The sequence below is a fragment of the Melospiza melodia genome, chromosome 25 (genome assembly GCF_035770615.1).
Source record: "Melospiza melodia melodia isolate bMelMel2 chromosome 25, bMelMel2.pri, whole genome shotgun sequence".
Classification (NCBI taxonomy): domain Eukaryota; kingdom Metazoa; phylum Chordata; class Aves; order Passeriformes; family Passerellidae; genus Melospiza; species Melospiza melodia.
The window spans coordinates 8,483,264-8,508,888 of NC_086218.1; the positions used below are offsets into that span (position 1 = coordinate 8,483,264).

The 25,625-nt window shown below is 51.3% G+C and overlaps 2 protein-coding genes across 2 annotated transcripts in view; both read right to left on the reverse strand.

Moving 5' to 3' along the window:
- Positions 1–992: 992 nt before the first annotated feature.
- Positions 993–2,211, reverse strand: LOC134429477 (splicing factor 3A subunit 2-like). Its single transcript, XM_063176657.1, has 2 exons — positions 1,524–2,211; positions 993–1,430 (listed from the first exon to the last, which is right to left on the reverse strand). The coding sequence occupies exons 1-2, from the start codon at positions 2,209–2,211 to the stop codon at positions 1,003–1,005; spliced, it is 1,116 nt and encodes a 371-aa protein (XP_063032727.1). The 3' UTR covers positions 993–1,002.
- LMNA (lamin A/C) overlaps positions 993–25,625 on the reverse strand; it is a 32,558-nt gene continuing 7,925 nt past the window's right edge. Inside the window, exons 2-12 of the mRNA XM_063176656.1 lie at positions 10,689–10,845; positions 10,409–10,534; positions 9,761–9,931; positions 9,535–9,660; positions 8,791–9,011; positions 7,814–8,018; positions 6,951–7,058; positions 6,705–6,824; positions 6,520–6,615; positions 4,172–4,423; positions 993–3,066 (exon numbers count right to left, since the gene is read on the reverse strand). Coding sequence (XP_063032726.1) covers positions 3,034–3,066; positions 4,172–4,423; positions 6,520–6,615; positions 6,705–6,824; positions 6,951–7,058; positions 7,814–8,018; positions 8,791–9,011; positions 9,535–9,660; positions 9,761–9,931; positions 10,409–10,534; positions 10,689–10,845 — 1,615 coding nt within the window. The 3' untranslated portion in view covers positions 993–3,033. The remainder of the gene's footprint in view (positions 3,067–4,171; positions 4,424–6,519; positions 6,616–6,704; positions 6,825–6,950; positions 7,059–7,813; positions 8,019–8,790; positions 9,012–9,534; positions 9,661–9,760; positions 9,932–10,408; positions 10,535–10,688; positions 10,846–25,625) is intronic.

Sequence of the window (25,625 nt, forward strand, 5' to 3'; positions counted from 1 at the left end):
CTGGTTCTCCACAGCCTCCCTTGAAGCTGGGAGGTGGCACCAGCACCCTGCACCCCCTGGCACCCCCTGCCCCCCAAACCTCAGCCCTGCTGCCCCCAAACCTGCGGTGACGCGACCCCACACAGCACAGGGGGGCTCAGGCATCCAAGCGCAGGGGGTACCCCCAGGCTGGGCACCCCTGGCACCTACCTGGCAGTGCCTGCGCCCCGGCCGCCCGCCCGCGTCCCTCGCTCACATCGCGGCTCCGCGGCGCTGGGCCTGCTAAAGCCGATTATGCAGCGGCTTTAGAGCTCCCCTCCCCAGCGTCCTGCCCGGCTGCAGTGCCTGGCACGGCCCGGGGGCACAGGGGCTCCCTTGGCAGAGGGGCAGGAGCAGAGCTTCGCTCAGGTTCTGTGCGCCCCCATCCCAGCCCAGCCTGGGGATTGTTGGGTCCCCAAAGCCCCCAAAAGGAATTTCTGAGTCTTTACCTCAAATTCCAGCCCCCCCAATCCCATCCTGGGGATTGTTGCATCCCCAAAAACCCCAAGAGGAATCTCTGGGTCTTTATTCAAATTCCAGCCCCCCATTCCATCCTGGAGATTGTTGGGTCCCCAAAACCCCAAGAGGAATTTCTGGGTCCTTATCTCAAATTCCAGCTCCCCTATCCCATCCCAGCTTGGGGATTGTTGGGTCTAAAAAACCCCAAGAGGAATCTCTGAGTCCTTTCCTCAAATTCCAGCCCCCTATCCCAGCCCATCCTGGGGATTGTTGGGTCCCCAAAACCCCCAAGAGGAATCTCTGGGTCCTTATCTCAAATTCCAGCCCCTGGCCCAGCTGTCAGTGACCCACCCTTGTGTAGGGGCTCACCCCATTTCCCCCATCCACATTGGGTGCTGAGCCCCAGCCCTGCCTGTGGGGTGAAAAGAGATCCCTGGGGGGGGTCCCTTTACTGCTGGGGGGGCAGCACAGCACCCCCAAATCCCCCTGGAGAGCAATGATGACAGCACACGGCATGGGAAGGGTTCAGCTGTATTTTGACTCTGGAAGGAAGTACAGGCAGTAATACAGAAGCTTTGCAAGCATAGATACATAACAACCACCCCAAAACCCACTGGAGTGGGGGGCTTGTCCTGGCACCTTCTCCAGCCCCACCCCTCTGCTGCACTTGAGGTCGGGGGGGCTGCAGGCGTTTCCCAATCCAGGCAAATAGCCAAGAGATCTCTGCCAAAGGCTGGATGGGCTCCTGCCAAGGGGGAAGCCGCACCTATCAGACCCCAAAATCCGCCTCACTCGAACAAAAAGCCTTCCTGGGTGCTTTCCTGGCCAACCAGCTCTGACCTGGACTGAACATCTTTCTCTTAATCCCTGAAACAGCTCCTGAGCTCTGGCCACCAGAGACGAGCCTGAATGACTGCAGCTGGGGGAAGGTGGGGAAACCCCTCCAGATGCAAGGGGGATGAACCCCTCTGATGGGATGAACCCCTCTGGATGCAGGGGGGATGAACCCCTCTGGATCAGTGGGGGATGAACCCCTCTGGATGCAGGGGGGATGAACCCCTCTGATGGGATGAACCCCTCTGGATGCAGTGGGGATGAACCCCTTTGGTGTATGAACCCCTCTGGATTAGTGGGGGATGAACCCCTCTGGATGCAGTGGGGATTAACCCCTCTGGATAAGTAGGGGATGAACCCCTTTGGGGTATGAATCCCTCTGGATGCAGAGAGGGATGAACCCTCTGAATCAGTGTGGGGTGAACCCCTCTGTGGGGTGAACCCCTCTGGATGCAGTGGGGATGAACTCCTCTGGATGGATGAACCCCTCTGGGGGGTTGAACCCCTCTGAATGCAGGGGGAATGAGCCCTCTGGATGCAGTGGGGATGAACCCCTTTGGGGGATGAACCCCTCTGGATGCAGATGGGGGTGAACCCCTTTGGGGGATGAACCCCTCTGGATGCAGGGGGGATGAACCCCTCTGTGGGGTGAACCCCTCTGGATGCAGTGGGGAATGAACCCCTTTGGGGAATGAACCCCTCTTGGGGGGATGAACCCCTCTGGATGCAAGGGGGATGAACCCCTCTTGGAGGGATGAACCCCTCTGGATGCAGATGGGGATGAATCCCTTTGGGGAATGAACCCCTCTTGGGGGGATGAACCCCTCTGGATGCAGTGGCTCTCAAAGAGGGGTCCTGGGGGAACCCTGCTGGGGCTGAGCTCGTGGGACTGAGCTCCATCACCCCAGCTGTCAAATCCACCTGGTCCCAAAACGCAGCTCCGCTGTTTCCACTTGCCCTGCTCCATCTCCGCTCCAGTGGGGCTCCCAGCCCAACCCCTCAGCTAAGGCACAACTTGGCTGGTTTAGAAAAAGGGCAAGAGGTGCCTGGGATGGGGAATCAGGGGGATACAGTACACAGAGCAGGGAGGGCAGGTGGGCAGGGGGCTGGGGAGGGGGCAATGGCCACACAGAGACGTGGGCATCGCCCGCGAGCTGCCGGGAGCCCCCGCGCCGGCACCGCCGGGAATCACAACTCAAAAACGACAAAAAAAAGGGGAATTTTGGCTTCAGATCCCGAGAAAAAAGGGTTGTAAAGGCACTGTGCTCCACTTGAGACAGGACAGCAGGCCCTGTGGCACGCAGCTCCAGTGGGTACGGCTGCGCTTCTCCCTGTCCTATGTAAAAAGCTTTGGCAAAAAAGGTACAATGGAAGGAGCATTTCAGCTACAAACTCCTCCTGCATGGCTGCTCTGTAAACACAGTTCTTTGCTGTCTTTGGCTGAAGTTCTAAAAAATATTTGAAGCTGAAAAGCTATTTTTTGGTTTGGTTTTCTTTATATAGAAATAGATTTTTTTCTTTACAAAAAAAAATCAAAGCATCTTTTAGCACTTTTAATATATATATATATATAAAATTCCTGCTATAGAAAACAAAAAAAAAAAAAACAACCTTGGTTTTTGATATCTTGTTTTTTTTAAAGGGAAAAATTTTCTTTGCTTTGGGAAAAAAAAAACAAACCTAGCTGGAGACAGGCAGGAACCACAGGAATGCGCCATGGAATTACATGATGCTGCAGTTCTGCACAGCCTGAGCCTGGAAGGGAGAAAGAAAAAAAGAGAGTTAAGAAGACCCCAGAGTCACCAGTGTCACCATCCACTTGCTCTGACTGCAAAGTGTCCAGTGGGATCTTTTGGATTCCCCCAGGCTCTCCTCCATGCTGGCCCTTGGGGTGTGATAAATAAATCCTCCCAAGCTGGGATGTTCACAGTTCCAAAATTTGAGGATTAGTGGCACGTGATATATGAGGATTATAATATTGACTGAAAGTATCAATATAGAATATATTGTATATTAATCCAATATAGAGATATAAAGTGCTGAAGTATTCACATTACCAGCATGAACATGCAGCATCAGTGGAATGAGTGATGTGGTGTCACAGACATCTTTTATGAAAAACCTTTTTTTTAAGGTTTTATTTCTTGAGAAGCTGAGAGGCTTCAAGAACAAAATGTAAACAATTATTATCTGCTGCTGTGGAATGCAACAGGCGCATCTGTGACTGGTCTCATAGAGTTGTTTTTAATTAATGGCCAATCACAGTCAGCTGGCTCAGACTCTCTGTCTGAGCCACAAACCTTTGTTATCATTCTTTTTTTTCCCCATTCTTAGCTAGCTTTTTGATGAAACCATTTCTTTTATCCTTTTAGTATAGTTTTAATATAATATATATCATAAAATAATAAATCAAGCCTTCTGAAACAGAGTCAGATCCTCATCTCTTCCCTCTTCCTAAGACCCCTGTGAACACGGTCGCAATGTGAAGGATGGGAATGGGGTGCCAAGGGGGATGAGCGTAAGATGGAACGGGGTGGGAAGCATTTCCAATCCCTCTCAGAACCCTCTATCCCTTATAAAGAAGCTTGGGTGAGCTCAAAGAGGAAGAGGAAGAGCAGGGAGAAGGAGAGCTGGGAGGAGACAGGATTGCAGGGAGGGGACAGGATTGCAGGGAATGCTCTGGGGTGCCAAGGGGGATGAGTGAAAGATGGAACGGGGTGCCTTCCAAAGAGGAAGAAGAAGAGAAGGGAGAAGGAGAGTTGGGAGGGGACAGCATTGCAGGGAAAGGACAGTGGCAGGACAGGGTGCCAGGGACTGACCAGAGGCCTGGCACCGTCGCTGGCACTGAGATGGCACTGACCTGCCTGCGGGGGCTGGAGCTGCCCAGGAGGTAGTTCCTGGTCACCAGGCTGTCCCCGAGGCCGATGCCCGAGTCGCCCATGCTGCGGTAGCTGCGGGTGACGGTGACGCTGGAGCTGGACGAGCCCGAGGACATGGAGGTGATGCCGGCGTTCTGGGAGCCCGACTTGTCGGCCGGCTGGCCACACGTGCCACACACCACGGTGCGGGAGCGCAGGTTGTACTCGCCGGGGTCCCCAGAGCCACTGCAGCCCTGCACAGGGTGGGGACAGACAGACAGACCGGCCTCAAGGCCCTGCCAGAGCGTGCTCTGCACAGAGTGCCTGCCCTGGGAATGGTGGCAGGAATGGTGTGAGCCAGGAGAGCTCTGGAAGTGAGCCTGGCTCACCTGTGCTCTCCATCATGGGGTTTAAAAATAAAATATATTATTATATATTAATTATTATATATTATTATATAATATGATATAAATTATTATCTATGATTTTATAATATATTATTATAATATAATGTTTTATATTATCATCTATTATTATATAATCTATTATAATCTAATCTAATATAATCTAATATTATATTATATTATATTATATTATATTATATTATATTATATTATATCATATTATATTACATTACATTATATTATATTATATTATATTATATTATATTATATTATATTATATTATATTATATTATATTATATTATATTATATTATATTATATTATATTATATTATATTATATTAATTTATCTTTATTTATTATATTATTTACTTAAATAATATTTAATTAAGAATAAATAATATTTAATTACTGTGTTTCTAATCCCAAGTGAACTGGGGTCAGCATGCGGCCAGTGGGTAACTTGCCCTGCTGCCCTGAGCTTGCACCCTGAGCTCTCAGCACATGGGAGACACCTGAACTGTGCTCCTGAAAACATCCTCTTCCTCACTACCTCGTGAGCTGGCAGCTCTCCTATGGGAAGTTTGCTCCTGGAAAGGATTCAGCCTCCTGGAATGGGCAGCAGTGGCTGCAGGCTCGTGGCTCCTCTGCCCAGGGATAGTCAATACAGAGGAGAATCACAGAATCATGGAATGGTTTGGGTTGGAATGGACTTGAAAGCTCACCTCATTCCAGCCTCCTGCCATGGGCAGGACATCCTCCACTAAACCAGGTTGCTCTAAGCCCTGTCCAGCCTGGCCTGGAACACTTCCAGGGATGGGGCAGCCACAGCTGCTCTGGGTAACCTGTGCCAGGGCCTCACCACCCTCACAGGGAACAATTTCCTTCCAGTATCCCCTCTGAGTGTCAGTGGGAAGCCATTCTCCCATGTCCTGTCACTCCAGACCCTTATCCAAAGTCCCTCTCCAGCTTCCAGGAGCCCCTTTAGGCCCTGGAAGGAGTTCTAAGCTCTCCCTGAAGTCTTCTTTCCTCCAGGCTGCCCCCAGCTCCTCCAGCCTGCCTCAGAGCAGAGAGACTCCAGCCCTCATAGCATCTTCATGGCTACTTCTGGATTTGCTCCAGCAAAAATTCCCTGTCCTTCTTGTGCTGGGGGCCTGAGAACTGGGCCCTGCACTGCAGGTGGGTCCCACAAGGGCAGAGTAGAGGAGGACAATCCACCAGCAAAACGTGCTGGTGTCAGTCTCAGCACAGCTCTTCAGCTCCACAGAACTCAGAGGGAAGTGGATGATGGATGCCCCAATTTGCTCCTGGAAGTGACATCTAGATGATCTTCCACCCTCACTGAGGCACAGCCTGGCCACGATGGCACCTCTCTGCCCGTGATTCCTGCGGGCACCTCGTGTGCAGGGCACACACACCCTGCAGGATGGGCAGCAGCCAGGGATGTTTCTCTGGGAGAAGAGGCTGCAGCTCTGCCCCTGGCATGCTGCCTGCTCCCTGCCCACTGCCTGCTGCTCCTCCTCGTGCATATTGCAGCTCCACACGGGGAAAGATGGGCTGAGAGGAAGGACAAAGCCACCTCTGGATTTGTTCCAGCGCCCTCATGAAGCAGAGAGGACAGAGCAGCTGCTGACAAGAAGTGTCATCCATCACCTTCCCACCATCCTATCCTCCAAGCAATGCTCAGCCTCCCTCTGACTCTTCTGGCCCTTTTCATGGCACATCAGGGTTCTTTAGGGTTGGAGACAACTTCTAGCAAGGTTTTTCAATGCTTTTTTAGTGAGCAGCAACCTCCTCCAGATGCCAGAGCTCTGTTGGCTTCTCTGTTGGCTTCTCCTCCCCACTGCCTTCTCCTGCATGCCTGATCCTGCTCTGAGCTCCCTCCCACCCTGCCTGGAGCTGCACCCCCTTGGAACCAGCAGCATCCCCTACTCAGGGCCCTACTCACATGGTGGTGGCGGTGGTGGATGCTCATTTCATCATCATCCTCATCCTCATCGTCATTGATGACCACAGTGCGCACCAGTTTCCTCATGGCCACCTCCTGCAGAGGACAGGGGGTCAGCTGGGAGGTTCAGAGGCTGTCACCCCCCCTCCCTGTGTGCCAGAGCTGCCCCAGCGAGGGGCTCTCACCTCCCCGTTGGAGTTGATGAGGGCGGTGCGCAGGCTGTCCCCGGAGCCCCAGCTGTTCTGGGCTTTCCACACCAAGTTACTGGGGGGGCTGTGGGTTGCTCCAGCTCCCGAGGCCCAGATCTAGGGAGAAAAGCAGGAGAAAAGTGACTTCTCTGGTCTGTCTATCACCACACACCAAACACTCCGTGTAAGTGGCCTGGCAGGGTTTGGGATCTTTCCTGGATCCTCCACCAGGCAGGGACTCACCGTGACCACCTGGCCAGCCTTGAGGGTGAACTTCGGGGGGAAGCGGTAGGTGAGGGGGGGATCATCCCCATTCTGCCTCTTGATCTGCCAGTTCCCCATGGCCTGGTCCTGTGAGAGAGAGCAGAGACCCTCAGAATCCTCTCCAGCTTGTCCCATTCACCTCCTGCCCCTAGGGTGAAGCGGGGCTGAACCTCACCCCAGGGACCCTAGGGTGCCAGGACCCAGCACATCCCTCTGTCTGTCCTGAGCAGCCAAGATCCCTGCCATGGCTCTCAGGGTCCCTGGCACAGAGCTCAAAATGCCTGTGTGGCTTTGATTATGGCCTGTGGAACAAATTACCAAACTTAGATGAAGATCTGCAAGCCACAACAGTTTAATAGAATAATAGTGAAGTTATCACGGGGTGAATAAATAGGTTTTAGGGTTTTCAGAATGGGGGTTCAGGGGGCAAGATGGAAAGATCTGAGTGTGCCCAGCTTTTCTCCTTCTTCTTCTTGACCTCTATCTTCTGCTGTGATGGTGACACTTTTAGATTGGTTTAGAGTAGAAGCTCACTGTCTAACATAGGTGACAGGTATTGGGAAGTTATTGTAAACATTGTACACGTAGTTTTTAGTATAAAAAGATAACACCACCCTGGGAGCGGGCAGAGTGCCTGGACTGTCTTGCTGAGTGGACCTCAGCTGGACAGGAGAAATAATTTTGTAGATAAGATACAATAAACAACCTTGGAGGCCATGAAATGAAGAGCCCTGAATCCTACTTAGCACCGGGCTGGGAAAAGAGACTTTCCAACTTTTCTTGGGGTCACTCTGACAAGCTAGAGACCCCAACAGTAGGGATCTCACCAAAGGCAAGCTCACCTCGTTGGACTTGTTCCTGAGACGGACAAACTTGCCCTCCAGGTCCACCTCCTCCACGCCAACACGGCCGCTGGTCCGGGCATGGTGGGAGAAGCTGGTCCGGCTCTCGCTGTCCTCCAGCTTCCTCTTCTTGGAGGAGCTCGAAGTGGACAGGTGGCTCCGGGAGGCACCTTTGTGGGATGAAGGGCTGGGGGACAGCCTCAGCCTGTCAGGGGAGAAGAGGAGATTAAACCAGTGAGTTCACAAAGGCTGGGACCCTGTTGAAGATTGCAATGCAAGATGTTTTCCATTACCATCTGTATGGCAGATTATCTTTGTCAAGTGGGCAGTTTGCTTTATTTCTCTCTTTGAGTGACCACATTCACACCTCCCTCAGGAGGGGACACCTGCTGATAACAGACTCTTGAATGTCACTGCATGGCTGATAAGAACTATAACATCCCATTGGGAGATGTGAGCCCAGAGGGAGGAGCCAAGCATTGCTACCCAGATATAATCCAGAGTTTTGAGACACCAGCACAGCTTCCTCCATGAGATTCCCCAGAGAAACATCAGCTGCCTCTCCTTCCACTAGATCTTCAGAGGAAGAATACATCCTTCCCTACAGATCCCCCTTGCTCCAACAGAGCCACACCTGACCCTGCAGGAGGGCTGCAGCCACAATTCCAATTGGACTGCCACCAACACCCCACAGGGTGTCAGGTTGGGTTCTGACTCTGTCAGTGTTGCTCTAGTGTACTGCATTGTTTATTTTATCCTTTTTTATTTTCTTTTCCCTATTAAAGAACTGTTATTTCCCGCTCCCATATTTTTGCCTGAGAGCCCCTTAATTTAAAATTTATAGCAATTGGAAGAGGTGGGGAGGGTTCACATTCTCCATTTCAGGGGAGCCTCCTGCCTTCCTTAGCAGACTCCTGTCTTTCCAAACCAAGACAGACCCTCATGGCCCAGAGCTGGGCGCAGCACCCTGGGCTCACCGCTCCTCCTCGCCCTCCAGCAGCTTGCGGTAGGCGTTGATCTCCATATCCAGGGCCAGCTTGATGTCCAGCAGCTCCTGGTACTCATCCAGCTGCTGCTGCATGCGCGCCCTCATCTCGGCCATCTCCCGCTCCTTGTCGGACAGCAGGCGCCGGTTGGTCTCGCGTTCCCTGGCCAGGATGTCCTCCAGGTCGTGCAGCTTCGCCTCCTTGGCAGCCAGCTGTGGGCAGGGGACAGATTGGTCTCCTTGAGCCAGGTCTCATAAGCTCTTGGAGGTCTATATGACACCTGAGATAGCTCAGCCACCTCAGATGGCATCAAATCGGCAGGGTGGTGGCTTCTGTGGTGGTTTGGAAACCGAAAAATTTCAATAAAGGCAAAATAACAGCTCTTTACAGAGAAAAACGGAGCCAGGGGTAAGAGGCTTTTGCTCCTGGTAAAACACCTCACAAAAGCAATTAGTTCCTTTGTTCCCTTCTTTTTCTAGTAAATTACTTGGGCGAGACTTTTTGGCTTCTGTCCAATTGGCTATCCTTAAATTTGAGGTGAAGCCCCCAAGGTCCTACAAGGTGTCTTTTCACCCAGCTGAGGAGAGAAACTTCTGGGCTTTTTTCCTTTTTTTAAGGAGACAAAGGATAATTTGGTCACTCCGTCAACAGGGGGCACATTCCTACAGGGAGGGAAGGTGAGGGCGAGCCACTCCACCTGGAACCATCCCAAGGAACCCTTTGGTCTCAACCCACCTGTTTCTGCAGCTGGCTGACTTCTGAGGACAGGTTGTCAATGCGGATTCGGGTCTGCTGCAGCTCCTCGTGGGCAGCACCCACCATGTTGCTGTTCCTCTCAGCAGACTGCTTGGCATTCTCCAGCTGGGGGACAGGACAGGGGCATCAGCACCTCATCACCCGCAGCCCACCCGCCCTCTTTGGGGCTGGAGGGGCGGGAGAGCGGCGTGGGGGAACCACTCACCTTCGCCCCGTAGGTTTTCTCCAGTTCCTCCTTGTACATCCTGATCTGGGCCTCGTGCTGGCTGCGCAGCTCCTGCAGGGCCTCGGAGAGTTTGCTCTCAAACTCGCGCTGCCGCCCGTTGTCGATCTCCACCAGCCGCGTCTCGTGGCGCCGCTTGGTCTCACGCAGCTCCTGCGGACACCAGGGGACACTGGCTTGTCACAGACGTGTTTTAGGAAAAATCCTTTTCTCAGGATTTTTTCCTCCTCAGAAGCTGAGAGGCCTCAGGAACAAAATGTAAACAATGGTTATCTGCTGCTGTGGGATGCAACAGGTGCGTCTGGGATTGGTCTCATGTGGTTGTTTCTAATTAATGGCCAATCACAGTCAGCTGGCTCAGACTTTCTGCTCAGTCACAAGCCTTTGTTATTGTTCTTTTTCTATTCTTAGCAAGCCTCCTGATGAAATAATTTCTTCTATTCTTTTAGTATAATTTTAATATAATATATATCATAAAATAATAAATCAAGCCTTCTGAAACATGGAGTCAACATTCTCGTCTCTTCCCTCATCCTAAGACCCCTGTGAACACAGCCACACTGGGTCACCTCAGGGAGGGGACACAGCACACCCAGTGGGGGTGATCCCACGCAGCACATCCCAGCTCACCTCGCTGTAGATGTTCTTCTGGAATTCCAGCTCCTCCTTGAGAGTCTGCAGCCGGTTCTCGGCATCCACGCGCCGCAGCATCTCATCCTGCAGCTGCTTCTTGGCTTCGCCCAGGGCGCTTTCCAGCTGCCAGGGGATGGAGAAGGAACATCACAGAGGGCTCTGGGCATGGCTGGGGAGCCACCACCCAACTGCATCTGCCCCACAGCCCCTGGCAGCCCCAGGCAGGGGGATAAAAGGGATCCTTGGGTCAGCTGGAGACAGCTCTGCCACTGCTCACCTTGGCCACTTGTCCCCTCAGGTCTCGCACTTCATTTTCCAGGTTTCTCTTCTCACCCAGGGCTGTGGAGAGCGCGGCCTCCTTGGAGTTAAGCAAAGCCTCCACGTCCTTCAGGCGTGCCTGGGCAGTCAGCAGGTCCCCTTCCTTCTTGGCATTCCTGCAGGGCAAAGGGTGGCACAGGTGAGTGGCACGGCAGGAATAATCACAGTCATCAGGAAATGCTTTGGTTCAAAGGGACCTTAAAGCTCATCTTGTTCCACGCCCTGCCATGGGAAGGGACATCTTCCACTAGAACAGGTTGTTCCAAGCCCCGTCCAACCCGGCCTGGGACACCTCCAGGGATCCAGTCACAGCTTTTCTGGGCAACCTGTGCCAGGGCTTCACCACCCTCACAGGGAAAAATTTCTTCCCAATATCCCATCTAACCCTGCCCTCTGGCAGGGGGAAGACATTCCCCCTTGTCCTGTCACTCCAGACCCTTGTCTGAAATCCCCCTCAAAATTTTCTAATCCCTCTAAGTACTGAAAAGGACTCCAAGGACTCAGCAAGCTTCTCGTCCATCAAAACCTCCAAGTTCTTCTCTTCAGGGCTGTTCTCAGAAAAGCCCAAGCACAAAGAGTGTCACTGCAGCCCCTCTCTGATCACTCCCAAAAGGGCTGCACCACTGTCCCTAAGAACCACCCACAAGGGGACCAGCACATCCCAGTGCAGCTGGCTCAGACTCTCTGTCCGAGCCACAAGCCTTTGTTATTCATCCTTTCTTCTTCTATTCTTAGCCAGCCTTCTGATGAAACCCTTTCTTCTATTCTTTTAGTATAGTTTTAATATAATATCTATAATAAAATAATAAATCAAGCCTTCTGAAACAGAGTCAGATCCTCATCTCTTCTCTCATCCTCAGACCCCTGAATGCCATCACACTGTCCCTCACCTTTGCACTGCCCCGAGAGCAGGGTCAGCCCCCAGGCCCCTGCACAGAGCGAGTGTCCTTGGTTGACTCTATGATGCTTTTATTCCCAATTGTCTTGTTCTGTTTATGCTGAATGATAAGTTTTGCACCTTTAAGACTTGTTGCAGAGAGTGAAGGAGGGGAGAGAAGAAGCACAGTTTATTTTCAGACACTGCATTCCTCCTCCACATTCCTGCTCCTGACTGTGTTGTCTGCGGATGGGCAGACACAGGACAGAGCTCTCTTTTTCTTTTAGTTAGTTTAGCCAGCTGAGGCAAAGAAGTTCCCTGGATTATGGTTTTTTTCCCTTTTCTTTGGAGCTGTTTAAACCTGCTCGGGACTGAACACCCAGCAGAGCACCTGCAGCTCCACCTGTGGCCACCAGGCCTGGCCTGTGACATTTCCAGCACCGGAGGGACTGAGCAGAGCCTGAGTGAGCTGAGCTGCACCCTGGGGATGGGGACTTTCTGAGTTTGTCATCTCTTTTGGAGCAGCAAGGGGTTTTATTGTTTAATATTATTTAGGTTTTATTATTTAATAAACAAATAAATTTATTTTAAATAATAAATAATTATTATTCAATTTTTTTTTTTCCAAGGAGGTGTTTTCTCCCGGACCAGTTGTGGGGAAAGGCCAAATGAATCTGCTTTCCTAGAGGAGCCCCTTTGGGGGTTCTCTCCCAAATTTTCCCTGAACCAGGACAGTAAGCCAGACCCTCTGTGTGTGGGTGTCAAGATTTGAACACCTCACTGCATGGCCGAATAAAACACCTGTGGATATTATGCAAAGATCCTTTTTGTTTCCTTACTATATATTTATATATAATATAATATAATATAATATAATATAATATAATATAATATAATATAATATAATATAATATAATATAATATAATATAATATAATATAATATAATATAATATAATATAATATAATATAATATAATATAATATAATATGATATAATATGATATAATATGATATAATATAATTATATATAAAATATATATTTATAAAATAGATATTATATATATTATATAATTAATATTATATAATATATTATATGTTATTAAATATTATATAATTATATTATATTATATTATATTATATTATATTATATTATATTATATTATATTATATTATATTATATTATATATTTTTACATATATAAATATAAATATAAATATATATACTATATATTTTTTACACTATATATATTTTTTAAATTTCCTTACTATACTAGCAGCTATTCAGGCTGCTACACAGCATGGCACGGATCTGCGCCCTGAGGGGTGGCAGAGGCCACAATGGCATGGGACACTCAGATATGTTAGCGCGGCTCAGCACGGCGTGGTTCAGCTCTGGCGTGGGCCTGGATGGTGGAGCAGCAGCTGGGGAGGAGCTGGAACTGCCCCATGGCCAGTGCTGCCCACTCAGGTGCCCAGGCAGGGGAGTGTGTGGCACCCGTGCCAGTGCCAGGAGTTTGGGGACTGTCCTGGAGCAGCCAGGGAGCACCAGGGGCTGGGACTGCCCTGCTGTGGCTGTGCCTCGCCATTCTCAGGATCTTTTGCTGGTCGAGAAATGTTAAAAGTCTCTTTTTCCCAGCCTGGCTGTTGAAGAATGAGCGGAGCTCTTCATCTCTCAGTCTCAAGGTTGTTTATTGCGTCTTATCTATAAAAAATTTTCTCCTGCCCTGCCGAGGTCCATCCAGCAGGACAGTTCCAGGCACTCTGCCTGCCCCCAGGGCAGTATTATGTCTTTGTACTAAAAACTACCTGTACAATATTTACAATTACTTTCCAACACCCATGTTAGACAGTGAGCTTCCACTCTAAACCAATCTAAAAGTGCCACCATCACAGCAGAAGATGGAGGCCAAGAAGAAGAAGAAGGAGAAAGGCTGCACATGCTCAGATCCCTCCATCTTGCCCCCTGAACCCCCATTCTAAAACCCCCAAAATCTATTTTTCACCCTGTGATAAATTCACTATTATTCTACCTAAACTGCTGTGGCTTGCTGATCTTCATATAAGGTTGGTAATTTGCTCCAGGGTTCATAATCAAAACCACAGAGGTGTTTTGTGCTTCTGAGCCCCCTGTCAGGGGTCCTGGCTGCTCTGGACAGCCAGAGGGATGTCCTGTGTTCCCACAGAGCTCAGCTGGTGCTCCGTGGGTGCAGAGCTGTGGTGCCTCAGCCCCCCAGCCCCACCTCTGCCACCACCATCCTGGCCCCCCTCTCTTTTCCAGCCTGTCCGAGCCGCTCCTCATCCCCGCCGTGTGACCGGGGAACCTGATCTGACTGCACACCCAAACACAGCCTGGAGCTATTTCGGTCGTTCCTATAAAAAGAAAACACCCAGGGGCTCCCCAGCAGCCACCAAGGCTGAGCTGGGACTGTCACCCCTGCTGGGGACCAGGAGGGAGCACCAGAGCGGGGACACGGCGGTGACAAACACAGGGAGTGGCTGAGGCAGTCTGCCCATCCCATGGCAGCACCCAGAGCCCATCCAGAGCCCATCCAGAGCCCATCCCATGGCAGCACCCAGAACCCATCCCATGGCAGCACCCAGAGCCCATCCAGAGCCCATCCCGAGCCCACCCCATGGCACCATCCAGAGCCCATCCAGAACCCATCCAGAGCAGCATCCAGAGCCCATCCACAGCCCATCCCATGGCACCATCCAGAACCCATCCAGAGCCCATCCACAGCCCATCCCATGGCAGCACCCAGAGTCCATCCCAGAGCCCATCCCATGGCAGCATCCAGAGCCCACCATCCACAGTCCATGGCAGCATCCAGAGCCCATCCAGAACCCATCCAGAGCAGCATCCAGAGCCCATCCAGAGCCCACCCCATGGCACCATCCAGAGCCCATCCCATGGCAGGACCCAGAGCCCATCCCATGGCAGCACCCAGAGCCCATCCCATGGCAGCACCCAGAACTCATCCTATGGCAGCACCCAGAGCCCATCCAGAGCCCATCCAGAACCCATCCAGAGCAGCACCCAGAGCCCATCTAGAGCCCATCCCATGGCAGCATCCAGAGCCCACCATCCACAGTCCATCCCATGGCAGCATCCAGAGCCCATCCAGAACCCATCCAGAGCAGCACCCAGAGCCCATCTAGAGCCCATCCCATGGCAGCACCCAGAGCCCATCCAGAACCCATCCAGAGCAGCACCCAGAGCCCATCTAGAGCCCATCCCATGGCAGCACCCAGAGCCCATCCAGAACCCATCCAGAGCAGCACCCAGAGCCCATCTAGAGCCCATCCCATGGCAGCACCCAGAGACCATCCAGAACCCATCCAGAGCAGCACCCAGAACTCATTCCATGGCAGCACCCAGAGCCCATCCCAGAGCCCATCCAGAGCCCATCCCATGGCAGCATCCAGAGCCCATCCAGAACTCATCCCATGGCAGCACCCAGAACCCATCCCATGGCAGCATCCAGAGCCCATCCAGAGCAGCATCCAGAGCCCATCCAGAGCCCATCCCATGGCAGCACCCAGAGCAACAGGCACGGACCTGGGAGCAGCAGGACAGAGCTCCCAGACTCTCAAATGAGCGATGTTGGAAGCTCCTGGATTGGCCAGCAGAAGATTTCCCTGCATTTCTCTCTGTTTCCTGACCCGAGCCAGCACGCAGAAGCTATTCTGTTATTTTGGGTTTCAAAACCCCAGCTTTCAAAATCCCAGGCTACTGTTTTTAAGTGCAAACCTCCCTTCAAATCCCAGGATGTTCCATGTCAAAAAGAGCAGGAATTCCCCTTAAGGACAGTTAAAAAAAAGCCCACAATTCCTACACGTACAGTAACGAAATTCAGAATCACCTAAAGTGCTGCTGGCAGGAAAAGCAGAGCCCAAGAGCCTCTGGGAATCTGCAGACTTTTTCTTGGAAGTGACTGAAGATCTGCCTTCTGCCTTCCTTTCAATTTCTGAAAGCTCCTTTCCCAGCCCAGAACACTCCTTATTGTGGTGCAAAGGGCCCAGTATAAAATGTTGGATTTGTAATGAATTCTAGAATGTATCTGTGGTTGGATTTTCATATTTTAGTGTTTAGAGGCTCTCAGGTAAGAGGGTCTCAATGCTACTCACAGAGTATGATTTCATAGCCCATAAATTCCATAAAACAGCCTCTTTTATGTCTAAACAGCATTTCAGCAGTCTGGAGAACTTGGAATTTTGCCCACAGAGGAATAACTGACCAAGAAATGCTGCTTTTTCAGGGGAACCACAGTCCCATTTGCTGCTGGATCCTTCCTGTCCAACCCCCTCCTTTTTGTGCCAGTGACTCACAGGACAGGAATGCCAACTGGGAGTGGGTCCCAGGCTGCTCCAAGGCTCGCTGAGTTTTCCCATCTGGCCCTGGCTCAGCCCCCTTTGGCCAGCGTGGCCACCCCAGCACTGCCCTGTCCTTCCTGAGGAGTGATGGGGCTGCTCCTCATCCCTGGGGTTTGGGGCAAATCCTCATCCCTGGGGTTTGGGGCAGCTCTCTGCTCATCCCTGGGGTTTGGGGTTCCTCCTCATCCCTGGGGTTTGGGGTTCCTCCTCATCCATGGGGTTTGGGGCAGCTCCTCATCCCTGGGGTTTGGGGCAAATCCTCATCCCTGGGGTTTGGGGCAGCTCCTCATCCCTGGGATTTGGGGTTCCTCCTCATCCCTGGGGTTTGGGGCAGCTCCTCATCCCTGGGGTTTTCCTGCTGCTCTCTGCTCATCCCTGGGATTTGGGGCTCCTCTTCATCCCTGGGGTTTGGGGCTCTTCCCTGCTCATCCCTGGGGTTTGGGGCTCTTCCCTGCTCATCCCTGGGGTTTGGGGCTGCTCTCTGCTCATCCCTGAGGGTTTTGCTGTTTGTTTGGGTACAGCTGGAGGACTCTGGCTCTTTGGGATGGGGCTGCAGCATCACCTGGATGGTGTCACTCTTTCAAGGGACAGCAGCTCCATTGACCACGGACAAACAGAGGGGAAAATGCTGAGGGTCCCCCTCGTGCCTGCAGCAGATTTGCCTCTCCAGGGACCAGAAGCATCCAGGGTTCTGTGCATCAAGCCCCATAGCAAATCCCAGACTCAAAGACAAATCCCTTTTGCTTAGAAACCTGTTGTGCTCAGCTCTGGGTTCCACTGTGAGGAGGAGAACCCGGAGCTTGGAGCTCACCAGCCTGAGCTGAGAGACAAATCCTCTCCTGTCCCCTGTTCTGGGGGTCCTGTGAGGCTCCCTGGGCCTGAGCATCTCCCCCAGGTTCCTTCCACACACACCCTGGCCCCAAAGGTGGCATCAGTGCCTGCATGAGGAACCAGCACACAGGTGAGTCCTCTCTGGCCATGTTCAGCCCAGCCCTGCTGAGCCCACGGTTTGAGTTTTCCCTTCTCCTGCCCTCAGGTCCTGCTTTTATTCCAGGGAAGCCTCACAGGCTCCAGCTGGCGCTGGGCTAAAAATAAAAACTTCCATGGCAGCTGTGTCACTCCCACCTCCCTGGAGAGCAGGACGAAGGCAGACCTTCCTCCTCCTCCCCAGAGGGTTGCACTGGCCTCTGCTAGAGCCTGCAAGATCCCAAATTCCCCAGTGAGAAGGGAAGCAGAGAAAAGGAAGGCCCTCCTCATTCTGGAGGGCTGGGTGCCTCCAAATCCCACAGGATTTGATCCCCTGTGCTGCGAGAGCCAAGGGTGAAAAGAACCCAAGAGGAGAAAAAACAACAGAGGCACCAAATCCTCGAGAAACAAACGTCTCAAGAGAGAAGATGGAGGGAAAAGGGGCCTCAAGGCATTTTATTTTTAGCTTTTAAAAGCAGGAAGAAGGAAAAAAAAAAAAAAAAAGATTGAAAATTGCAGCTGAGCTGCCAGAAAATCCAAATGTTAATGGAAAGTTGGATCTGCTCTGGCTGCGCTCAGCACAGGCAGACACGAGGCTGTGAAGCCAGAGAGGGCTCAGGGATCTGCTGCTGCTCCCCCCTTGTCTGCCCCAAAATCCCAGCCAGGAAACCTGGAAATCTGGGCTCTCCCTCTGGAAAAGTCAAGACAGGACAGAGTTGTGGGAGCAGCTCCAGGCATGAGCCCACCCGGCTGCTGGAGAGATGCCAACCCTCTCCGAGATGCCACAGCCCACTCGGTGCATTTTTAGGAAACGCTCTTTGGTTTCCCTCGCCACTGTGAGTCCCCACAAGTGTTCCTGAAGCATTGTGCACTTTGATCAGTGAGTGGGATGGAGCTTGTAGAGGCACAGTTCCCCTCCCTCCCTGCCTGCCCGACTGCAGCTGCCCCACCCTGGAAGAGCTGCCAGCTCAGGGAACTCGCTGGCTCCTGCCCCATCCATAAATCTTTATGGAGCTCTGCAAATCCCCCCCTCCCAGACTGCAGGTCCCAGTCCCACCTGGCTGCCAAGGCCCACAGCTGCCTGCTCCTGGCTATCCCAAAAAAACCACATTCACAGCTCGGGAATGTGACAAATGCATGATTGGCTTTTTGCAAATGTTAAAATGAATATTATATGTGTTGTTTTAGAAAGTAATGCTGTATTGATTCTCTTAAGTCCTGTGTTAAATATAGTTTTAGGTTATAAAAATTGTTAAAATAGAAACGATGCTATGTAGGATACTTTTTAAAAGAAAGGACTCGCAGCGAGACAGCAGCCACAGGACACCTGAATCTTTCAGAGAAAAAGAATTTATTGCTCCATTATCAGAAGAAATGAACTTCTTCCTGCCTCAAAGGTGCTGTAAGGATTCAGAGGAAGAAGCTGACGATGACCAGACAGAATCCTGTGTTTGAATGGAATTTATGCATCATGTATGAGGTGTATGAATATGCAACAGGCTGTTGCTTTTAAGGGCTAATCCTCTGTTAACGCGGGTCCTTTTTCAGGCTCCTGCTGCCCAGAAAAAGATACCTGGACACCCATAATTCTTTGTATTTATTGTCTCATATTGTCCTAATTAAAATTGTCCAAATTATTATTACTCTAATTGTATTACTATTTTTATAACCATTTTATTACTATTAAACTTTAAAAATTTTAAAAACAAGCGATTGGCGTTTTTCACAGGAAGGAGTGGCAGTGTGTGCCCAGATTGCTGGGAGGACCCAGGAAATCTGCTTTGCTCCTCCTTGGGCAGTTTGCTCTCCATGGCACTGCCTCCAGTGCCAGGGATCTGTCCCAGGATCACCAAACACTGTCGTGGTTTGACACTGCAGCAATGCCAGTGCCCCCATGAAAACACTCCCTCCCTGGTGTGTGCTGTGAGATGTGACCAGGAATAGAGCAAAGCAGGCTCCAGCTTAGGAATAAAGAAGAGAAGAGCTTATTAACCTACAACTATTTGTTAAAAAAAAAAAACAAAAAACACACACAGAAAGAATGAAAACCTTCCAAAATACATTCCTTCTTTCCTCACCAAATTTCCAATACATCTATCTCTCAGATCACCAACTCTCAGTCCATCACCCCCCTTCAGATAATCAATTCTCAGCTCAACAAGGAGTGAGGGGTCTCTCTTGTATTATAGGCTTCTTCTGGAAACACAGTGAGACCGTGTGTGTTTCCATGTCACCCGTGGCACCGTGTCCCACCCACGCCAGGGACCGTCACCCCACTGCAGGCCCTGCTCCCCACTCCCAGGGCTTGCTTTGTTCCCCCATCCCAGGGAGCAGGGGCCCCACAGGAGGAGGAGGAGAGGCAGAGCTGGAAAAGCTCTGCAGTGGGGCAATGGGAATGTGGCAAAGCAGCTTCTCCCAGCTTGTGACTCATCTGTGCCGCAGCAGCTCTGCCAAATCACCAGGATAAACACGGGCCGGTCTCCATGCAGGGGAGCTGGAAATAGCCAGCATGATGCACTGCAAGGACAGTGTCTGCACGGAGCCAGCATCCTGTGGGGCACCAGAGGCAGCTGGGCATGCCAGCCCCGGCTGTGTGCATGGAAACAGCCCCCACATCTGGCACCAGTGGTGCCAAGGACCCTTCCCCGTGCCAGCGTCGGTGCTGGCCCTCCTGATGCGCTCATGGCATGCTCAGCCATGGGGATGAGGGGCTTGTCCAGCTCCACCTGGAGCACAAACAGCTCAGTGGCACCTCCCAGGAGCTGGGCTTCCCCTCCTGGAACTGGGATCTGGCCTCTCCTTGTGCCCTTAAAGTGAACCAGAACTGCTGCTTAAAATGAACCAGAACTGCTGCCTCGTTGGGAACCAGGACAAAGATTTTCATGGGGAGGCAAACAGACCCCCTGTCTAGGACACCCCAAATCCAAGGTGTTCTGAAAATGAACCAAAACTGCTGCTTAAAATGAACCAGAACTGCTGCCTCGTTGGGAACCAGGACAAAGATTTTCATGGGGAGGCAAACAGACCCCCTGTCTACGATTCCCCAAATCCAAGGTGTTCTTAAAATGAACCAAAACTGCTGCTTAAAATAAACTTAAAATGAGCTTAAAATGAACCAAAACTGCTGCTTAAAATGGGCTTAAAATGAACCAGAACTGCTGCTTAAAATGACCCAGAACTGCTGCTTTATTGGGAACCAGGACAAAGCCTTTAATGGGGAGGCAAACAGACCCCCTGTCTACGATTCCCCAAATCCAAGGTGTTCTTAAAATGAACCAAAACTGCTGCTTAAAATGAACCAAAATTTCTGCTTGAAATGAGCTTAAAATGAACCAAAACTGCTGCTTCGTTGGGAACCAGGACAAAGCCTGTAATGGGGAGGCAAACCAGCTCCCCTGTCGAGGACACCCCAAATCCAAGATGTTCTTAAAATGAGCCAAAAGCGCTGCTTAAAACGGGCTTAAAATGAACCAAAACTGCTGCTTGAAATGAGCTTAAAATGAGTTTAAAATGAACCAAAACTGCTGCTTCATTGAGAACCAGGACAAAGACTTTAATCGGGAGGCAAACAGACCCCCCTGTCTAGGATTCCTCAAATCCAAGATGTTCTTAAAATGAACCAAAAGTGCTGCTTAAAATGAGCTTAAAATGAGCCTAAAATGAACCAAAACTGCTTCTTTGTTGGGAACCAGGACAAACCTTTCATGGAGAGGCAAACAGACCCCCCTGTCTAGGACTCCCCAAGATGTTCCTGTCCCTCCACAGCTCACACATCACCAGGGAGCTGTGGGTGCACACCTGACCATGCTGGTACCCCCAGGAATCAGCCACAAGCGTCCTTCTGAAGGTGTGGAGAAGCTTTTTCTCCTGCTGGATGCCCCAGAACAAAGACCTGTCGCCCTTCCTGCCACAGGAGAAGCCCTTCAGCCTCAGCAGCACCACACCAGCCACGCTCTGCTCGAGAGCTCCAAGCACATTTCTGACAATAAATAGAGAATTAATTGTTCAGAATTAACAACGCTGCAGCTCAGTGCTGGCTGGGGAGCCCCAGAGTGGCTCACTCCCTGTCCAGGCTGTCACGCCAGCTGGTGACTCACCGGCAGCTCGAATGGAAATCCCAAATCACCAACCGACGCTGCTGCTTGGGCCGAGTCCCCCACAGCAACAGCCCCTGGGTTTGGAGGGGGCTCCAGAGCTGGAAAAAGGGGTTTTGCCCTTTTGCCACATGGGAATCATCAGGGGAATGGGAAGGATTTGGTTTTCTACAGCCCACGTTGTGTTTTTGGGGGAGGTTTGTGTCAGGCGTAAATCTGTGCACAAAGGGCAGGACTTGTCCTCCAAGTACACATCACAACACCCCAGTTTTGTGCCTGCCAGAGCCTGGCTGCCTGGGAGAGCCCCTGCCAGCTGTAGGACCCCATCTGCTGCCTGCAGGACCCCCTATTACCCATGGAAATCCATTTCTCAGCTGCCTGGCAAAGGCTTTTCCAGGGCGCAGCAAACCCCAGGAGATGGATGCAAAGAGGATGCAAAGCGCAAGGAGGATCAGCCCTGGAGTCTGGGGGCAGCACAGGGAGCCCAGCAAAAGGAGGGCAGGATTTCCCTGGGGGGAATTCTGCCACCAAGCCCTGGGTTACCTGGAACCAGCCTCCAAGCCTGGGGGGGGGGACATGCAAAGTGCTACCAGTTGAAACTTGATTTAGCAAACTGGCTCCAGTCCCAGCTCTGTTAGCAATCCCTGAAGAGCTTGGGGATTACATGGCACTGGGAAAACCTGGCTGGTCCTGAAGAGCTTGGGGATTACACGGCACTGGGAAAACCTGGCCAGTGTCTGTGCACGTCCTGAGGGGGCTGAGCCTGGTGTTTCCCTGCTTGGAAAAAAAAATTGCGTTTTCCACTGAAAAAAGTCACCAAACACCTCAACAGGGTAGTGGTGGAGCTTCCCCCTTCCTGGAGAGATTTAACAGACAGGTGGATGTGGCATCTGGGGACACGGTTTAGTGGTGGCCTTTGGAGGAACTCAAAGGTCTTGGAGCCAAACTAAATTATTATATGATTTTATGTCTTTATGAACCTGACCTATTATTATTATGTTACTTTTAATTATTATATGATTTTATGTCTTTATAAACCTGAATATCTCAACTCCTCAGAAGACCAAACATTGGCCAACCCCACTGCAGCCCAGGCTCAGCACAACCCAAACCCATCCATTCCAAACATGCCACCCTGCCTTTTCCCAGCTTCCCATGAAATATTGAATTGGGTGAGCTAAATGACACTTGATGGTCTGGGATTGAATCATCCTAAATATAGATTAAAGCAATAATACCCCATATCAAGAAGAAGAAAGTTGCTAAAATTTTTGGAATTGAGCTGGAAAATGAATTTTTTTTAGACACAACTCAAATATGTCAATACACCACCTTCCATGCTGCTCAATTCAATTCTTGCTCCTTCTGAAGGGAAGATTGCAGTAGGAGAGACAGGAGAAAAAAAGCTTTGAGATCACGGAATATCCTGAGTTGGAAGGGACCCACAAGGATCACAGATTTCAACTCCTGCACAGGACAGCCCCAGAAACCCCACCATGTGCTTGAGGGCGTTGTCAGCTCGTTTTTCCCAATGCAGAATTTGCTAACAGTTTGCAGTGCTGTCTATTGCTGACTAAAGCCAAAGCCTTTGGGAAGAGGAGGCAAGTAGGAAATTCCAAGTCTTTATACCACTGCTCTGAACCATTTTAACCAGTCAGATTTGTGCCATAAATATAGTTAAATTACGTGTTAAATAATAACAAATTAACAATTAAGTTTTGGACTGGATGGAATTGAAGGAGTTTTGCCCAGCCTTGACTATCTTACTCCAAGCCAGCTTTTGAATAATTGGGCTAAAACTTAATGGGAAAGTGGAGGGTTTGGTGTTTTTTATCACCCAGAGCAGCTCTGAGTGTTGCCCCTCCATGGCAGCCCCAGAACATTCCGTTCACTTCAACACATCCCAAACCCATAAACCAGCACCTCAAAGGATGAGGACAAAGCAGAGATTCCCGGTGTTTCCCTGGGAGATTGGGCACGGTGGGAGCCTCACAAAGGCAGTTAAAAACAGGGAGCTGAGTCACCGTGTTAGTCATGCCTTCGGGACAGGAGCACTGGGGGGAAACAGCCCTAAACTCGCGTTTAGCTGGGAGCTGGCAACACAGCCAGGATGTGCAGCAGGGATGCAATGCCAGGGAGGCAATCCCAGCCCCAGGAGCAAGGAAACATGCTGCCACTGGTGCAAATGTGGCTGTAATCCCCTTCCCTCTGCTCACACGTGCAGCTCCTGAGCCCAGAGGGATGGGGAAGGATGAGGATGTCACCCTGTGCCTGCTGCATCCTGATCCACAATGGAAACCTGAGCAAGCTGGGACAAGGCAGAAAGGAGACCCAGCAGCAAGGAAACATGCTGCCACTGTGCAGATGTGGCTACAAATCCCTTCCCTCTGCTCACACGTGAAGCTCCTGAGCCCAAAGTGGGGTGGGAAGGATGAGGATGTCACCCTGTGCCTGCTGCATCCTGATCCACAATGGAAACCTGTGCAAGCTGGGACAAGGCAGAAGGGAGGCAAGAGAGGTAAAACAGCCCCAGGAGCATGGAAACATGCTGCCACTGTGCAGATGTGGCTGTAACTCTCTTCCCTCTGCAGCTCCTGAGCCCAAAGTGGGGTGGGAAGGATGAGGATGTCACCCTGTGCCTGCTGCATCCTGATCCACAACAGAAACAGGCCGCAATGGAAACAGGGCCCTGTGCAGGGTGGGACAGGGCAGAAAGGAGGCAAGAGAGGTAAAACAGAGGATGAGTTCAAGGCCTCCTTTTTCTCCTCAGAAGCAGCAGGAACTCACTGTGTTTTTCATAAACTGGGTACGCAAAGCTTCTGGCCAGCAACATTTGCTTAAGAAACAAAGCAGGGGATTGTCGGCTCCAGATGCCACACATACTGCTGGGAGCAAAAGGGTTTGCCAGGCTGGCTCCAGCAGCAGATAAAGGCACACAAGGTGTTTACATTGCCCACAAGGTCTGTTTGCATGTGGCGGTGACAGTGTTGAGTCACTGCCGGCACAGGGAGCTGCAGCTGCTGCTGGGGTGGCTCTGGGGATGGACAGGGACGGGATTCCAGCAGGAAAATGTGGCTTAGCACAGGGATGGGCAGCGAGCAAGGTGCCTGGTGCTCTGTGCCACGTGCTGCCAGCACACCTCTGCCCACTTTCCCTGCAGGGACAGAGCCCAGACCTGCGTGGCACGTGGGCAGGAAATCAGCACTTCCCCACAGCAAGGGCTGCACTTGTGGCATCCCTAGAAAGCAGAATTCAGCCCCAACTGGTGCTTGCACAGAGCTGCCTGTGAACAGAAGCACCATGAGATGCTCCAGCCTCACACACCTGTTGTGGTGTGCTGTAATGTCCCATTTTGGCCTTCCAGGTCATTTCCCCAGGTGTGCCTATACCTCTCTCCCTTCCCCCTTGCCCCCATGCTGAGTGAGTCCTGTCAATCAGGCTCAACATTCCAGCAAGGCGTCGTGTGGTTGGTCAAGTTCAAAGGATGCCCCTGTGCCCAGGGGTCATTGGCCTGTCTGGGTGTCATCTTCCCCTGAGACCCTGCCCCTCTCACCTGGTTGGTGGCTCACCTGTACCTCCCCTCCCCCTGTCCCTGAGCTTAAAAAGGTGATCAGACCATGCAGCCGGGATTCTGTTGGAGCAGTTCCTCACGTTCAGACCTCTGTAACCATGGAATAAACCTCTGGACATTAAACCCTCCAGCAGAATCCTCTCCTTTTTCTCTTCACCATCGCCTGAAGCCATTCCTCCTGAGGTAAACGGGGTTCCTAACAAGCCTGGACTTGTTCAGTGCCCAGCTGCAACCACCAGCAAGCCAAGGTATCTCTGGGGTGACACACCGCAGTTGCTGCCTTTGGCCCAGCAGCGAGGGTCAGACTGGCCCAGGCACAATCTAACTGGGAATATTGGAACCGGTATTCCAATACACACCCACCACCCAAACCCACCCCAGTCTGGTTTATTTGCCCTGGAACTGCAGAGCTGAGGCTGGGTGGCACAAAGCAGCATCTCTGCCTTGAAAGGGGATCCTGGTACCCACCCAAAGAGCAAAACACAATGCCCAGGGCTGAGGCTGCTCTCCTCAGTGCTCCCATTCCCCCTAGAGCTCCCAACACAGAGACTCAGCTTGGAAACCTCCCCAGTTTGTCCCAGTCTAGCCTGGTGTCTGGCAGAGGAGCATCCTGGCAGCCCAGGGTGCTGCTGGGCTGTGTGCCATGGTGCCAGGAAGGAAGGAAGGGGCAGAGCAGGGCAGGGGGGGCCCCAAAGCACAGCCCAGAGCCACAGGCTGGGCATGAGTCACCTCCCTGCTCTGATCTGGCACGGGCTGTGATGGAGCTCTTCACAGAGGGGCCATGACAAATGGAATATCAGTGAAGACTGGAATTGAGAGGAGTCGATTCTCATCCAGCTCTGTTTGGGTGGAATCAAAAGTGTTAATTGCAGGGGGAGATGGGCAGTGGGACCAGGGTGTGCTCCAGAGCTTTGTTTGTCACTGGGGCTTTGTAGGATTGAAAAATTATTTGCATCAGGTCAAGAAGCAGCTTCTGATATCTGGGGGAAGCTGTACAATTATTTTCTCTCCTTTT